Below are 18,493 nucleotides of genomic sequence, written 5' to 3'. Positions count from 1 at the left end.
AGAAACCACTGGTCAGTTGCTTATAAGAAGTTCTACATTTACTTGGAACTGAAGTGATTTGCTTTCCAGTTAAAAAAAAAAAAAGAAAAAGGCAAAACAAAAGCCAACACACCAAAACCCCCCCACCAGCTCACAATTTGTGTCCTTGCTATACACAGATTTATCTACAGTAGTGATAGAAGAGGTGCACTGGATTTACAGGGTTTTATGCTGCAGTGGGAGCTTCAGAGTCACAACACCGGACCCCAGGTTTTCTGCCTTGCTTTCCCTCATTCCTAAGGTGCAGGATCCTCCATGTGAGCACAACTGATTCTACAATTCATGATCATTTTCTTGTCTGGTGATTTTCTAGTGACAACAAAATGTGAATTGCACCCAGTGCTTCCATGCCTCTCTAGCAGCCAGCACAGGTTGAGCTCTGCAGGAGGCTGAGGGTTGACACAAACTGATCAGGCAGAATGTACACAAGAGTGTGAGGGATTCTACAGAAGCATCATTAACATCTCTGGCAATTTTGTGATATTATGAGCATAGAACATGAAGTACTACTTCACTGCCAGTACAATATATTCATCAGTAATTCACAAATGAACCTTGTTTCATTGAGATATAATTTGGTTACAGCTTCTTTTAGTAAATAAAGCATAAATAAATTTGAGTGGATTATAAATATGTATGTTTTAAAATTTAAAACTGTTTAATCTCCTAATGTGGTCAATCTTTAGGTTATGGTACACAACCAAATTAGTAAGGAAGAACAACTTCTGTACTGCATCTCAAAATAAAGTGTTTCGTAGCTTTTCTTCCTTCAGATTTACACTTCTAACAACATTATATCAACATTCAACAGTTACTTACAACATATAGCTGTAAAAAGAATCATCTCCATGTGAAAATGTATTTTGACAAGACAGCCCCCCACACACACTTCCAGTAATTGCATCCTGTGCACTTTCACAGGAAGAGGATTTTTGGGAAAGAGGAAGGGTGAAGGCTGACATATGTTCTGTATCCTAAGCAGGGATAATAGTAAAAAATATCAGTGTGCTCTACCTAGACCAAGGAAAATCCTCTTTATAGAGGCATTTAGGTTGGAAAAGACCTTTAAGATAATTGATTGAGTCCAACCACAAACCCAACACTGCTACATCCACCACTGAGCCCGGTCCCTGAGCACTGTGCCAAACCTGCTCATGGATGTCCAAAGTCTCAGCAAGACACTTGGACAAAGAACATTCATTCTGACAATTTTTGGATGCAATGATAAAAAATTCCTTGACCAAACTGAGGTACAGCAGGTGGCAAGTGCTGCATGGTTCAGCTTCCAGATGAATTGATTTTTAGGAGCAGAACTCCCCCGAGTCACACAGTGCTTCACAACAAATGTGCACACTGCTGATCTTCCAGCTATGGAAAACTAAGAAAAGCTAAAACCACTTGCAAAACCAGTACACATCATGCAAAGTTATATTATTTCATAGTGCTATGAAAAAATGAGTAAAGCAGTTAATAATTATGTTTCAGGCAGTAAGAAATTAAAATTACTTCACAGGGATTTAAGAGATGCTCATAAAAAATATAAGTCGTGTTTATGGCTTTTTATCATAAAGTTACAGGATCTTAAAATTAGAATTTAAAACATGGTATTCAGGGATGTTTAACACTACAAAAATTGGTATCTGAGTATTATCCCCACTCTGAATAGGATTAATTTTTAGCATTTTATAACAAAACTACACATGGAATCTCTGCACCACCCATCCCCAAAGGTGCGAAAGACAGAAGACTAAATGTTAATCTATTCTGATAAGCCATCTCTCCTAATTATGAACCTGAGAACCCAGTGAGTCTTACAAATACTTGCAAATTTTAATAAGAAACACTGGCAACATCAAATGTTTGAAAACTGTTTCTGAGTAATTACTTTTTTTCTGAAAAAAAAAAATTAAAAAGCGGTAACTCAATCAGAATTTTCATTCCAGGGCTGTACAAGAGAAATCTTTCAGAGAGGGGCACCCCCATACCCATGAGAACCAGAGACTGACCAGCTCCTTCCCTACAGATGTCCTTGAGGAAGCAATTCTTCCTGAACGATCATAATTAGCACAAGTGTTGCCACAAAAATAAGTGTTTACTGGAGCCTCACCAGGAAAAATAACACAAAAATATTTGTGGTGGTTTTTTTTTTAATTTCTTCTATGGAACAGAGTTTTCTCAATAGGAAGCAGAAAACAATATGCTGTCCCAAGGGAGGAAGAACCAAAATGGAAATGAAGAGCCATTGTGACATCCTGCTTTATAGCAGTTTGTCAATATGCAATCACCAAGAATGAGGAAATTGGCACCACAGTTGATTCAAAAATACAGAGAAAAACTATAAAGCAGTTTCTCAACCCTCATCCAAAACCCACATTTCATTCCCCATATGTTTTTACAACATTCTGCAATGACAACACTCGGATCCAGAAGGACAGAACAGTGACTGCTGGGAGAACATGCACTTTCCCTCCAAGCTACAATCCTAACCCTTCCTCACACAACAGCTCAGAGTGGGATTTTGGGACTATTTGCTCAGTTCTGCTGGTCAGGCTCCTGATCCAACCATCCTGGTGTGGCCTTCACTAATACCCAAAAAGGAATTCAGGGTTCCAGACTTCTGTAAGATGACCTCACACCAAAAGCTGACATCATGCCAGCCCCTGCAGGCTAGAGACCATTTCTGAACAGAAGCAAAGCTGTTCTGCAAGCCACCAGGAAATAAAAGCAGAGAACAGAGAGTGCCTTAGCATTTCTTACAAAATAAACCCCAAGGTTGTTGTTGGTTTTAAATGACAATAAAAGCAATGCTACAGAATGAATACCTGCAAGTCCCTACCTCATGCCCTGAAGAGCTGTTCCTAAAGATGTTTTCTCCCCTAAAGGGAATTTCCACATCATGGACACAGAGCTGCCACTCCCAATCATTTCCCATTTATACACAAAAGAAATGCCCCTGTATGGAAAGGACACACAGCAAAACTGCTACTAATAAAATGCTGGTCTTGAATATATATGATTTATTGTGTATTTATGAAACAGAGGCCATATCCTAGCAGTGTGAAAACTCTAAGACAGGGTGCTTTCCTCTAAGTCTCCTCTCTCTTGTAAGCATCCTTCCCACTACTGCAGAGAACGCTGCCATCATCTCCACAATTCTCACAGGTAAAACATCAATGACCACAAAACTGCTGCTTGTTCTGCACAGTGCATTTCTGGAATTTCTATTCAATGGCCCCACTTTCAGATTCATATTTTTAAAAGAAAAAAAAAGCTTTTACATTAAAAGATTTCACAAGCACCCAATCTTCATTAGTATTACTATCATAGTAAGACCATGCAGGTCTTTTATGCAGGAGCATTTTGTCCACACTCAGATTTTCTATATTTCCCCCCAGTTCCTCTTCTAACCAATATTTGTTTATTATTTCTCTTGTCTGTTTCATATTACAGTGAGGTACAAAGACATGAAAACTGCAAACTGGAGAAGAGTATGCAGCATTTGCTGTGGAACTGACAGTACCTCAGGAAAAAAATTAAATCTGCGTGAATCAAAGACTCTTGACGGATCAAAAACCTCCAAACAATTGTTACATACCAAAGAAGTACTGATGCAAAGACAGGCATGGAACACAAAGAACCATAACTAACAGAATCTAAAGGACCATTACCATTACAGAGGAAGGAATAACATCCCTCTAAAAGAGGAACCAGTATGTTTGTTGAGTTATATTCATTACTGTCTCCCTCTTCTTTCACAAGAAAATATGAATGATCATTCATGAAGCTGAAAACGTTACTGAAGCCAGTGGGAAACATTCATAGCTCATCTTGGCTACATTTCCAGTCTTCATTTGAATAATGAGCAACTGCTCTGTCAGACATTAAGGTTTTTAATGACTGACTGGTGAATAGCTCCAAGTGAGCTTGTTCTCTGCTGTCTCCTCCTCTTCCCCGAGATCTCCATTGTTCTATTTTAGGTAAGAGGGTACAAGAAAATTTCAGTATTAGCATGAGGGGAACACTGACAGAATTGTCTCAATTCTAATATTAGTTTATTAAATGAACAAAAAATAGCGAAGTTAAATAGAAGCTAATGTTCAGTACAATGTCTAGTACTGATATGCAATATCTTCCTTTACCCTAATTTTAGAACCAGCTAGAAAAATACCTATTCAGAAATTTCTTATAACTTTTCTTACAATAAACTTCTTAAACATGGAAACAAAGTCTTTTAAGAATTCAGCAATTATTTATAATGGCTAGTTACCCACTTCATAGTTAGCTATGCTCTTTTAGAAGGTCATACACAGAGTAACTGCAGGATATCAAGAGAGCAGAAACAGTCAAGAATTTATCTGTACAGTTATAGCAACTATCTAAAGCTCCTTCAAAAAGCAGCAAGCTTAAGAGTTATGTGGAAAGTTACTGGTATGACACAGACTAAAAATATGAATTTAAATGAAATTTTAAACAAAGAAAATACTGCATGCTTCCTCACATTTTAGGACACACTGACCACTTAAAGCAGAACAATTATGTCAAGCCACTAACTGCAAACTGAAGTAATTGAGCATCTTTGTCAAGAGATTGTAAGGAATATCTAATAGATGTTACAGGAATATTAACAGTGCTGAGGGTGGGACATTACAAATAACTCTAAGCGTATTATGTCAAAACTGCAAGAAACTTAGCTTTGATAATTTATATAGAAGTTCATCCTTCCTGATGCAAACCAATATACATCTAGCGATATCCAGGGATATCTGAATTTCAGTCAAACCCATTATAATTCTCTGTTTCTCAGCCAGTCAGCACCTTTTATCCCTTTGCTTCATACTTCTAGTTCTTTTACTGTCTCAGGTAAGGATGTGTTACAGACACTCTCTCATTAAATTTCCTTTGTACAGAGGACTACTGATAAAACATTCCTTCAAGCCCCACTGAGCTACAATTGGTGGCTTCCCTAGAACTACATTACTTAGTTCAAAAAATTCCTAGTCTAACCTTGTAATACAGTAATTGCAACCTTAAGAACAAACGCTGAAAAGCAATTTTATTGTGATAAACAAATACAGACACAAAAAGGCCTCCAGGGGAAAAAGAAAGTATTTACATGCTCTGTCCAAACAACTAAAAAGAAGCAATATCAGTCTCCCTTAATACTTAGTTTATCTTCAAAATTCCCCCATGAGAACAAGATAAATAGAGGGAGTGAAGTTCCATTAGTACTAACAGCAGCTACTCTACTTAATCCTTCAGATTTAAGTCATGGAGAACTGCCTCTGGAAAAGCAAAGACATGTGCAAGTATAGCAGCTGCACAACAATAGTCCTTCACTTCATATTTATATTAAACACTTTCAAGATACTGTGCTGCCAAAAATTAATATAATTAGAAAATTAAATGCAGAGATATATTCCTCTTAAAACACAGATGCATCACTAATACTTTGCTTTACAATTGATTTCATGTCATTGAAGGAGATCAATGAATAAATAAAACTCTAAAGCTTCTATACCTTCTGGTCACTAGGCTTGTTTGAACATACCTTTTAAAACATAAAGCAGGAATGTGCATTTCTTTTCTTTGTATACCAAATTCAAAGGTTTAATGCAGTCAGATCATAGAATTGTTTAAGGTGGAAAAGACCTTTAAGATCACTAAAGCCAACCATTAACCCAGCTTTTTCCTCTACCTCCCTAAAAATCTAGAGACTACTTAAGGAGAGCACAACACCTTTGTTATAAGCACTATTTAAAAAAAGGTATGCAGAGCTAGTAATTATAAGATTATGAGAGTGCTCACTGCGCTGCCTAGGTTTTAAATACAGTAGCTACTCTTTGGACTGAATTTATATTACACATTTGAAGAAAGAGCTACTGTGCTTTATTACCAGTTAATTAACAGGTAAGGATGAAGTAGGTAGGTGAAAGCACTAGTAAAAACTTCAAAGTACTTTAATTTTAAAGATGGTATCTCACAGCAACATGTGCAATACCCCATGAATCTGATTTATATCTGAAAACTTGAACAGCATTTTTCGAAAGGACCGCTGTTCTTCTTATGCTGTACTGAAAAAGTTTTAACATCATCCAACTCCTAAAATTCAATAAGTTTCATTGAACTATTTCAGGGAAACAGCAAGGAGTTATGCCTAACCTGTGAATTGATGCAGACAGAGCATAAATGCTTTGTGATTGACATAAAACAGTGATTTCTGAGGAATTCCATAGGACAACAGTCCAGAATGAGAAAGCCCAAGTAAATGGTGCTTAAAAATAAGAAGATAAGCAATCTAAAACAGGTTTAATTTAACACCAAGTGTTTCCATTAGCAATTAAAAAGGTAAATATTTCAAAGATGCGCTGAACTCTTATTCTGTTATTACATTCAAATCTAACAATGTAAATGAGCATGTCTCTACTCCCTTCTGCTCAGATATTCTACTGATGTTTTAAAGATGACATTTAGCAAATCCTCGAATTTTAATTGAGGATTTTAATTTTAATCTTTTCACCTGCCCATCCAGATTCATATGCACCATTTCCCATCACAACAAGAGAGCATACTGAACAGGATTATTTCAAAAGCAAAATACGAATAAGGGCTCTCTTTTGCTCAGGGAGCAGCTGAAAAGTACATCATCTTCCCTTCAATATCAAGAAAAAATCCTGAGAAGGAAAAATTTTATTTGCAATTAAATAATTGTAATTAGTTGAAACATCTGAGTAGCTCAAATTAGTATAACCCGAAAAATATTTCAGTCCCATTGTTAGTTACACTTAATACCCCCAAGAACACATACAGGTGGTTTTATTGTTACAAAAAATAAGACAAAAAAGCAAGTTAATCGTGCAGCACTTTGCACCTTTGTGCAACTGCCTCAAGGGACAGGGAAGCAGAGCCTGTGCCTTCCTTCAGGTGTGCTCCTCAACAGCAGGTTTCCCAAAGCAGTGATTCAAACAGTGAACAGACCATTTCTGTGGTTTTAATTTCAGTCTTAACACATCCACACAGAGCCTGTTTGTTAGAAGTACAAGTGTCATGGTCAAGGACACACTTTACGAATATATATCTGTCCTTGGTTACATTCTCAGGCTGATTTTTTAAGGTCTTGCTTTGCACCTTTCCCAACCCTCCCAACCTCTCAATTTTTCAGTTAAACCCAACAAGTAAAGGCACTGAGGAAAGCGTTGTATCTCTTAAATTCTCTGCCACAGCCCAGTAGATAAATGTTTCTGGGGGCTCCCCCACAACTATCATCATTTTATTTTCACACACGCCTTACAACGCACTCTGCTGAACAGCCACATCCTGATGCCCTTTGATCACATATACAAAAACAGTTAAAATCAAAGATGAAACTCCAGGGGGGTTAGGCAGGAAACACAAACCTGGAAATAATTTCCTGACCATCACCTAGAAGTGACCATCCTAAGAGAATAAAAGTTTGGGGTTTTTTTGGTTTTTTTTTTTTTTTGGTAGCCTAGCTAGTTTCAGTGACTTTTACCACATGGATGGAGTTCCACTATGGCATCACTATGGCTACTTGAAGACATTTGCCACACGGCTTACACCAAAGACCAGGACCTCCTTCTGACTTGTTTCTATTACCACTCAGCACACAAAAAACTCCACATATCTTATCTGAAACGTTATCTCAGCCTGAGTGTGCAGATGCAGCCTAGCGACGTACACAGATTTAATACTGGGCCAGACAGACACACGAAGAAAAGCACATTATTTCTAAAGATCTCTCCTACTCCCAACATACACAGTAAGGGTAATTACTTAAACTAGCTTTAAGTTTCCTTAACATAGTCATTTACAAAAACAACTGGTCAATTTCATATTTTCATTTATAAACTAAAAGATCCACGTGACCTGTCACAACAATTCAAAGGTAACAAAGCATAACCCAGGAAAGCACAGTGAAATTCACCAAAGTCTTTCCTAAATTGCCTAAGATTAAAAACTGCAGTCTTTACAAACAGTATTCAATTCAACGAGATTATCTGGCTCTCTCATTGTGTCTGCTTTCCCTATCTCCACATCATTAAGTACTAAGCAGATATAAGCACCCAGGATCTTGTCTTCCACAAGGCCCAAGTATTGTCCTACCTATGACAGTGATCAGGTACCAGAACCTCTAACTTAACATTTTTCATTGACAGACACAACATTACAACAGAAACCTAAATAAGACATAGCCATGGTCGACTGTCACTGTTAAAGAATGCAGGAATCATTTCCCTGACCCTGCAGAGGGATCCTCACCTGCTGTCACAGAGAACACTGCTCCTGGGAAGCCACAAGGGGAGAATAGCTTGGGTTTTCAGAGAGGAAGCAAAACAGCATTACTGACAGTGGCACTTGCACAAAGGGCTCCACTACAAGAAGTGACAGTGCCCAGCCTTGTTAATTTAATTTTCTCTCTGACTAAGATAGAAAGATGATAAGCAGAAACATGAAGCAAAGGAACCACTCTTCTGCTTTGGACAGCCTCGCTATGTAAAGCTGCATTTGAAAAGCCGTACGCCACCATTACATTTTTACATTTTTATCTGAAAATATCTAACTTCAGAGGATCCCTCCAGCTGCAGCTGGAACATTCAAAAATAAAATTTTACACTTACTTCCCTGAAGACGGTATTTCAAACCTCATATCTAGGTAAACTGATCACAAAATAGCAAAATTACACCCAAAGATATTAGACTTTCTGGTGGAGTGGGTTTTTTGATTGGTTTTGTTGGGGTTTTTTTTGTGTTTTGAGTTCCTTTTTTATTTTTTTTAGGAAGATATTAAATACAAAGACATTGCACATTTTTAAGAATTACACCCAACTTACTTAATAAATACAAAGACATTGCACATTTTTAAGAATTACATCCAACTATCTACTAACATTTTTCCCATGCAGAGATTAATTTTAAAATGCATTTCACAAGAAAATCTAACTTTTTTCATATTTAGATGTTTGAAAATACTGCTGACTTGGTTGCAGGGCAAAAAATCACGTGTAATTTCCATACATCTGTGCTCAGGTTTGAACATTCCCATAAATTCAATTTAGTCACCACCAGTGTCCACACCTTTACCCTTCGCCTTTCATCTATTCTTCATTCCCTAAACAGAGCTTCTCTCTCATGAGAAAAAATATCCAAACCCAGACACAGACAGCAAACTGGTTTTCAATTCAATCTGACTGTCCATTTCACTCTTGTCCCCTCGCACATTCCACGTCGTGTTTGTCTATTTTCATGAGCTTAAGATATGTTTCACTTTGTGAAGTTTCCAGCCTAAAAGCGCTGCAAAAAACAGCTGGCATCTCAATGCTTCTTTAATAAAAATAATTATTTGCTCCATAGCTTATTTTCTTCCTGTTTCTCTAAAACTGTTAACCAGGGAGTAGCTGTTAAAAGCACACTGCATCCACAAGGTGACATCCAGTAATTGGTCTAAAAGAGGATCCTCTATCAATAAAAGTCAGAAACCTTTACGTTATAGGTCAAGGGCACAAGACCTTCAAACGAGGACACTGAAAGTTCAGGGAAAGCATGCCTTTTCTCACCTTTCCCTCCCCTTTAAGCTACTTTCTAATAATGAGAAAGTATTCAGTCCAAAAAATTTCTGGGTGTGCCAAGTACCACCATTCACAGGCATTTTAAATAACTTCCCACACTGAGGCACAATTACAAACACTCTGCATAGGCTAAAACACACAGTACAATTCTGACAGAATAAAAATTTCAGTATCACAAGTGGCATTTCATTGTCCAGCTCAGGTTAAGTATCTTTTCCATCTTCGAGGCTGGCAGTAGAAACAGCAATATATACAAGTGGCTTTGAATTTTAATATGTTCCTAAATAGCGAAAGTTATTTCAGTGCTTTTTAATAGCCGCTTTAAATACGCAACAGCAGCAATAAACCACCCCGGTTTCAGCGAAAAAATCCCAACCACACTCGTCCACAATGATTTAAAGACAGAAATGTAAAGATAAGTACAGAAGAGGTTGCACAATAACACATGATCTTCCCTATCACATGCTTGGCAGCGCGCTCGCTGCCCGGCGATACCCGGTCAGACCCCGGGGCACTTCGGCCGCGCAGGGCAGCGCCGGACACCCCCGGGACGGGGCTCGGGCCCAAGCGTCGGGGCCATCCGGGGCTCCCGGAGCGCGGCCGGAGCCCACGGGGAGCGGGAGCGGCGGCAGCACGGGGCTGCGGGAGCCGGCGGAGCCTCTCCCCCATTCAATCCCTCCCTGCTGCCCGCCCTGCCCAGCGGCGGCGGCCGCGGCACCGGGCACGGCGGGGAGGCGGCCCTGGGCTGGAGCCCCCGGCAGGACCGCGCTCCCGGCGCCCCCTCCGCGGCAGCGCCGGCACTTACGCTCGAAGTCGGAGTCGGACTCGTCGTCGCCGCGGTCGGGCTCCTCGTCGCCGTTGGACTCGGTCTGCATGGGCTCCCCGTCGAAGCTGACCACCCTGCGGCCACCGCCCGCCTCCTGGTCGCGGGCATCCCGCAGGCGGGCGAAGTACTCGGCGGCGAAGCCCAGCAGGTCGGACGGCCGGTGCCGCAGCACCTCCACCGTGTAGCCCTGCAGCAGCTCGGTGAGGCCCGGCGGGATCTCGATGCTCATGGTGCCGGACACCCGGGAGGCCGCCTCGCCTCCCTGCCTCCCACCCTCCCTCCGTCCGCCCCTCCCCGCGTCCGCGGCCGGCGGTGCCGGTAGCGGTGGCGGTGCGGGCTCAGGGCCTCCCAGACGGGCGCGGACCGACTCCCGCCGCTCCGGTCACACGAGCCGCGGGGCGCGGAGGGGAGGGACGGGACGGGGCGGGAGCGGCCCCGCGGCGCAGGCGCGGAGCGGGAGCGGGAGCGGGCTCGGGGCTGCGGCCGCGCGTGCGCGGGGGCAGGGGGGGCCTCGTGCGTCACGGCGGGGCGCGGCGGGGCCGGGCCGGGAGCGGGCACAGGGAGCGGGGGAGGCTCGGCGGGGGACGGGACGGGTCACCGGGTGTGTGTCTGCATGGTTCCGCTCTCTGGGAAAACTGATGGGCACCCGCCGTTCTGCGCCCGCCGGAGTCGTTAAACCCCGGTGACGGCGGGTTGGGCCGGCTGCGAGCGGTCTTGGGAAACCTCCGGGCCACGGCTGGCGGCGGGATGTGGGGAGGGGCGGAGGTCAGGCGGGCGCCTCCTCGCCGTCGCTGCTGCGTTTTTATTTTTCTCTGATTTCACATCAGTGGCCCCGTACACTCATTCCTTGTCAGAATCACAGAACAATTAGGTTGGAAAAGACCTCTGAGGTCAGTAAGTGCAGCTTTGACCGAACACCGCCGTGTCTAGACCATGACACCGAGTGCCACATCCAGACTTAAACTCGTGCAGGGACGGTGACTCCACCACCTCCCTGGGCAGCCTGTTCCAATATCTAGTCACCTTTTCTGTGAAAGAATTCCACCTAATGTCCAACCTAAACCTCCCCTGGCACAGCTTGAGGCCACATCCTCTTGTCCCTTTGTCGGTGCCATGGGAGAAGTGACAGATTCCCACCTGGCTGCACTCTGCTCTTGGCTATGTCTGGAGAGCAATAAGATCCCCCTCGAGCTTCCTTTTCTCCACACTAAACACCCCCAGCACCCTCGCCTTCTCCTCATCAGACTTGTGTTCCAGACCATTCCTCAGCTCCATTCCCTTCTCTGGGTCACGCCAGCACCTCAATGTCTTTCCTGAACTGAGGGGCCCAGAACCAGACACAGCTGTCAAAAATTCAAAGCCACTTGTATATTGCCTCACCAATGCCCGGGACAGAGGTTCTCCTTCCTTATGGAGCGTGTGAGGGTGTTCCAAAGCTCCCCCAGGAGCAGGAGAACAAGGGGTTTTTGACCTTGATTGGATCCAATCAAATTTCCATCCAGTTCTTGGTTGGAGTTAGATTTAGGACCTATGGCCCTCGGATTCTTGTCAGAATTATGTCATTAGAGAACAATTCTTAGCTCAGTGCAAGGTCTTCGCACCTTTTGATAAACACTGAATAGAGCCATGATATAGTCTGAAAGGGTGGCAATAGTATGGATCTGATAATAACAAAGCATTACAGATAAGAATTGCAGAAAAATTAAACACAGGATCATAGAATGGTTTGGGTTGGAAGGAACCCTAAGGGCCACCTATTTCCAAACCCTCTGCCATGCTCAGGAACACCTTCCACTCGACCAGCTTGCTCCAAGCCCCATCCAACCTGGCCTTGAGCACTTCCAGGCATGGGGCATCCCCAGCTCTGTGTCAGTGCCTCGTCACACACATAATTGCTGATATGTGTGAGCTTTGGAGACACCCGTTCAAATGCCCTTAAATGCGCTTTATTCAGATTTTTGCTTGTGCTTGTTGTACAAAACCTGTTATCTGTGTGTTCAAGGGAGGTTTGGCAGATGCCCAGGGGCTGCGTGGAGTGGAGCCATCAGCCCTTAAGGTTTGACGTTGCTGGGAAGCTCCTCTTGGGGCAAAGTAGACCTGTGCAAACATGACTCAAGGAGAATACGGATGTTGGCTTAGTGACACCGCTGCGTGTTGTCAGTGTACATATTTTTATTTAATTCTCCTTTTGTTTCAACAATAAAACAGCAAAAATCGACTCGTTCTCAAAATATAAAATTTCACTTTGAAGCCCAGAATTGGCTGAGGCGGCGTACTGTGTGTTTTGGTTTTGTTTGCTCGTGTGCCAAAGAGTCCCCTCGCTCATCCAGATGGCTCTCACTGCGCTCCCAGATAAAGGCAGCCTGTTCATCCCTGCTGCAGGGGAGCTCCACATCCAGGGCTTTTCCTCATGGTTCTCACTGAGGGAGGCCACTTGCAAATCTCATGGCACATAAAGGTGTTCTTTGTAATGCAGCTCCCATATTTGCATGCGGAGTGAGATTACATTGTGTATTCACACAAAGTGAAAAAAATTTTTTAAAAGCACAGGAGGTAGAGTTGCCGCATCTCAGCAGTTTATCCAAAGATTTTGTATGAAGCTGTTGCTCTTAATTTCTGTTCTTTTCTACAGCAAGAACAACAGTTGCTCTACTGCCTTTTTCATAAGATAATTAATACTGATTTTTCATTTCCCATTCCTACCATTATTATGTGTTTGATGGTCTCAAACATTACAAGAGCACATTTCACTGCTCAGTATATGTACTTTAGCTATTGACACAACTGGTACAGAGAAAGATTCTGATCAATGAGAAAACTCTGGTTAGTCCCCCCACAAAATTGAGATTTCTGACAAGATCTTCCCTTTGCTGATTGGCTGCTGAAGATATTGCTGGTGATGAAGAGGTAAAAATGAAATTTTAAAATTCTGTAAAAATGGTAAAACAAAATATCAGTAAAAAGCACTGGCAAGAAGGTTTAAGGGAAGAAAGGGAAAGTCTAACTCCAAGGGAGTACACTTATGTTTCTTTCCCATTTTTTTGCACAACAGCCAGCCACTTTACAATTGCCTGCTTTTGGCATTAGTCCGCTCTTGTATTAACTTTTAATGTTTGTTGATAATTTTGTGTCGTTTGTGTCTGTGAATATTAATCTAGTTATTTATTTGAAAGAAAAGTGTTACCAGTAAATATTGTTAGGTCTCTGAAGGGCTGCATTGTATTGGCCTTCTGATATTTATATGTCCACACACAACTAATCAGCTTCAGGGGAAAGTAAAGAGCACAGCTCTGTTTATTCTCTTCCTGAAGGTCAACGGACAAAATCAAAAGCATCCAAGGTCACACAAAGTGCATTTTCAAGTTGATTTACGCCACAGTTTATCCTGTTTCTTTATATACCTTTTTTTTTTTTTTGGTAAACATCAGAACTGAAGGCACAAATATGCAAGAAGCTTGTCGGCAATGAAGTTAATTGTTACAGTGCCTGCTGTGCATACAGAGAGCACATCATGTGCTTTCTTTCTCCCTGAATTTGCATAACTTTTAAAATTATTACTATAATAAGCATTCACATTAAAAGAATGTTAGAAAATAAATTAGAAAATGCACTTGCAGCCTTAATTTGATCTTTATTATAACATTTTTAATTCAGGCAGCATGACCAAAGCAATTTCTTTCCTCTGGCTTCATGGCATGTTCAGCATCCAGTATGGAGTTAGATAAGACTTGTGTAGCTGATGAAGCTGGTCCCCATAGCATTCCTATCTATCTATCTATCTATCTATATATATTTCAGTGTATAGTTCTCCTAATAATTTCTTAGTGGCTGACAGCTATTCCCATGTATACCACGTGTCTCTGCTCCCAAATGGTGAAGTCTCTTCCATTTACTCTGCCTGTTCTACCCAGATCTGTGTGACTTTGATGTGTCATTAGTGAAATTGTTGTGGAGCTTCAGTGCTTGTCCTGCTCAGGCAGGAGCTGCAATGTTGCCAGCAGAAAAAGCAAAATAGTCTGTGTAGTCTTGCACTGGGGAAAAATAATCAGATTAAACTTCCCGACTGGCTCCTTAAAAAGTAAAATAAATCCTTTTATAACGAGTAATAATTCACTTCTCATAAACCTGTCAGCACCAGCCAGAGCTCAGACACTATATAAACATATGTACATCTTGGATTAATTACACTTGCCTTCAAATTCCATACAAGGATCATGCAAGAAAACACTAAATATTCTGATGACAGTTGTTAGTGAACACAGCCTCACGTTTTCCACATCCCCCTGGTGCTGAAGCCAGCAACCAAGGTTTGTCACAGCAGCTTGTCCAGAAGTTAAATACCTGTTAGATAAAGCAGCACTTCTTTTTCTAACATCTGGAGCACTCTTCCCAGATTTTCCAAATTCCTCCTACTCCTGGTATTGCAGGATTTGGCAAATAAGTTTCTGCCTGTGTGTTTTTTGCTACTTTGTGATTTTGTAAACCTCGATCTTACCTCAGCCCTCTCAAAATTAAGGTCTGACAGTCCTACTGGTCTCTCCTCCAAAAGCAGCTGCTTCTCCAGGATGACATGAAATGCTCCTTTCTGCAGCTGCTCAGCTTCTCTGTGCCTTTCAGGAGCACTGTGTGCAGCTCTGGTCTCCGCAGCCCAAAACGTGGGCTCACTCTGGTTTTACACAGCAGAAAAATGGCTCTGTCTGTTTGTTCTCCAACATTTTTCCTTAGATTTTTTGGCTACTACATCATTATGAATTGAATGTATCCAGTCTTCATTTTAAGATATAGAAAGATTTTAAAAATCCCATTTCCCTTGCTCTGTTTCTCCCATGGCTGACCACCCCCATTGTAAAAAACATGCTGAATTTTGCATTTTAAGTTTTCTATGTTTAACATTCAAATGTTTTTCTCCCCACTGCTGCTCCAGTTGCTGCAAATGTGCATAAACATCATGTAACTTTGTACATAATGTACACAGACCTTCTGAGTTTGCATTTTACCAGGAGTAATAGCAAAAAACAAGTGATCCTGGACTTAAAAACCAGGACGTAGAGATCCTTGAACACCATGTGCTAGATGAAACTGCTTCTCCTGCCTCTCTCAGGAAAGTGCTAAACTTCAGAAACCAAACTTAGGTGCTCTAACCAGTAGGTTTGCTTGTGACAGTAAGCAAGATTTAGTATGTATTTTGTTAGCCTTTAGAGTGAATAGCTTGAGTACTGTATACTTCAAATCATATGGGACTGTCTATCAATAGTACAAAGACAGGAGAAAAAAAATCAACTTTTTTTTTAATAAATACATATAAATACTTGTGTCAGCTTGAAATTTGTTACCTTGGCACTGCCTTTAGTCCATCAAAAATATTTTGGATAATTCTTAGAAAGATACCTTTCTGCATTTGTTGATAAATGTCAGAGTATCAAGTTGGGAGAAACATCTGTATAAATGTCCAGATTTTCACTGGTATATTTTAGTTTATGAACACAGAAAGCACTGATTCTGTTGGTAACAATTTCAAATTTTCAGGCAGTAGAAAACACCAAGCTTAAAATACCTGATTTTTTAAATCATCTGACCTAGGTGTTACCTAGATGTAAAAAGAAATACCTCTGACTATCATGCCATACTAGTGATGTAAAATGGCACGTGCTTGAATCTAGATAAAAGTAGTATCTGTGACATAAGACGTGTGGGATGACCACGTTGTTTAAACCACCCTGAGTAACACTATATAGCAGATGTAGAGTTTATGGTTGCCACGTCAGAGCAGCCCTAAGCAACGGCCCTGCTGTGCAAACAGGGGATATTCAAATAAGGACTTAGCTAAGCCCTTGCTTCTCTTGCATACAAAGTGGTAGCTGTACCCATTTTGGTTGTACTTTCATTTCTGGCCCCAGCACTGCAAGCATTACATTAAGACCTTCTCCACAGAGGTTGGTATGAGTTCTGGGCGGGGGGAACTGCTGGGAACAGACCTTTGTGTGTGTCCTGTTGTAGCCCTGATCCTGCTGGAAGGCTGTGTTGGCCTTAGAGTACACAGGCATCACTACTAAATAAAGATATAAGGTTTTCAGATTGCTTTGTTTTAAGAGAAGAAGGAAAATTAACCTCCCTGTGACTTGTTCAGAGACTAATCTGAATCCAAACTATCAAATTGCTGTCTGTGATTTCCAGCAGAACCTGTTCAAACACAAGCTGGTTGACGTTGAGGGGTTTGTCATACAAAGAGCTCTGAAATTTATTTTTCCCTTGAGCCTTTGCTTGAAAATCTGGAATTGTCTTCTGCTGTCTGTACAAACTTGTCCCGTCCCCATCTTCTCACATTTCCACCTGACACAGTTCAGGTTATGAGCATTTCTGTACTGGCTCCCAACCTGCCACTACCCAGACATTTATGGCTTTGTCACTGTAGCTACAGCTCCTGTTTTCACATCTTCTGTTGTCCCTTTTGTAGACTGAATGTTATTGACCATTTATCACGCTTGGCATTTGCCCATTCGTCATGTATCTTCATCAGATGCTCGTAAAATAACAATTGCCCTTCCCCTCACCTCCAAGGTTTACCCTATATCTACAATCTATCCCTCACCCCATCTTTCTTATCTCCCCTGGAGGGCACCTTGAGCCTCCTTCCAGATCTCTCTCTCCTCCTGCAGCACCTGATCTCCCACCGAGACAGAAGCCACAGCTCCTTTGCTCTCTGGCCATGTTTTTTGGTGTCCAGCAGAAGCCATTGACAAATTTCACTCTTCCCAGTGTTTGTGTCCTGCCCTTTGGTGTTCACAGATCCATCCCAGGCACAGAAGTGCTGCACACAAACATTGGGCAATATTATGATGAAGTGCTCATTTTTCAGGTCAGCATGGTGTGTTAAGTAATTCCAAGTGCTGAAATTGCAGTATTAAATGTAAATTGCAACGGTAAAAATGAGCTTTACCCACCAAATCCCCAAATTTTTATATTTCCTTCTGAAAACCCTTTTGTTGGCTTCATTACAGCTGTTAGCACTTGTTTTAATTAAACTCATGGCACAGTATGAAGATCAGCTAACCAGTTTTCAGAGAAAATCAGTAAGCAGTTCCTATTCTATTTTACTGTATTCTTCACATCCTGTGCTTTGGTGTGCATTATGAAAATGCTGGTAGAGAATTCTGTATCTCAGGGGAGGATAATGGAGATATGAAACTTCCACTTCTAGGCTGGTTTTCCAATTCAGTTTAGGTTCTTAAGTTTTATGCAAGTATTTGATGTTTGGCTGCAGCTTGGATGCCTTCATTCAAGGAAACAGGTGATCTTATCATCCAAGGCAGAGGATTATAAGGTCCCTCACCATGTCCAGATCCCTCTTTGTCAGTCTCAGCAACAAATGATTGGTTTGTAGAGCTGAAAAATGCATGCTGCCTTCAACTATGACTTAAATCATGTCTGCATATGAAACTAATTGAATGGGTGTTCCATGTAAAGTGCTGCTCCTGAGGGGGGTTTTGACTTTAATTCCAAGGCTATCAGCCCAGAAGAGTTGCATGAGGAAAAGAGGAAAAGAAGAATCTGGTTTTAGAGAATGCAGCAGCACTGCCTTTTGTTGCAGTTGCTTTGAAGTGTCTCTCCATTGACATCTAGTGTCCGTGCAGGAAGATCTTCAGATTCCTCACAGATCTGCTGGCAATATTTATCTATAATTTTTTTAAGACTTTTTTCCCTGTGTAGTTATTAAGAGCTCTTATTGATCATACCAGGTCAGCCAGTAGGTGATGGTGCAAACACAGCAATCTCCCTGCTCCTGACAGTGACATCAGAGACACCCATGTATGTCTATGTTCTGAATGGCTCCAGGAACCCTTTCCAGTCCTTTGCAGTGCAAAAATATTATTCCTTTTTATTTTTTCTGTAAATACCTGCAAAATACTTTAAATCTGTATCTCTTTCCTCAGAGCATGCAAGCAATTGTGAACCAATGAATATTCAATACAGGTCTTAAGAAGTGTTGTACTTTGTAGTCAGGCATCATTCTAATTATATTTAATTTTAAAAGAGTCTTTTAAAT

General features: G+C 41.4%; 1 protein-coding gene across 1 annotated transcript in view; it reads right to left on the bottom strand.

Annotated features, from left to right (window-relative positions):
* Positions 1-10,874, bottom strand: part of PRKAR2A (protein kinase cAMP-dependent type II regulatory subunit alpha) — a 60,082-nt gene extending 49,208 nt beyond the window's left edge. Inside the window, exon 1 of the mRNA XM_084214475.1 lies at positions 10,429-10,874. Within this exon, the coding sequence (XP_084070601.1) occupies positions 10,429-10,678 (250 nt within the window). The 5' untranslated portion in view covers positions 10,679-10,874. The remainder of the gene's footprint in view (positions 1-10,428) is intronic.
* Positions 10,875-18,493: the final 7,619 nt, after the last annotated feature.

Source organism: Fringilla coelebs (genome assembly GCF_963513975.1).
Source record: "Fringilla coelebs genome assembly, chromosome: 13".
NCBI lineage: Eukaryota > Metazoa > Chordata > Aves > Passeriformes > Fringillidae > Fringilla > Fringilla coelebs.
Note: the sequence above shows the minus strand (reverse complement) of the source record. Positions and strands in the feature narration are given on the sequence as shown.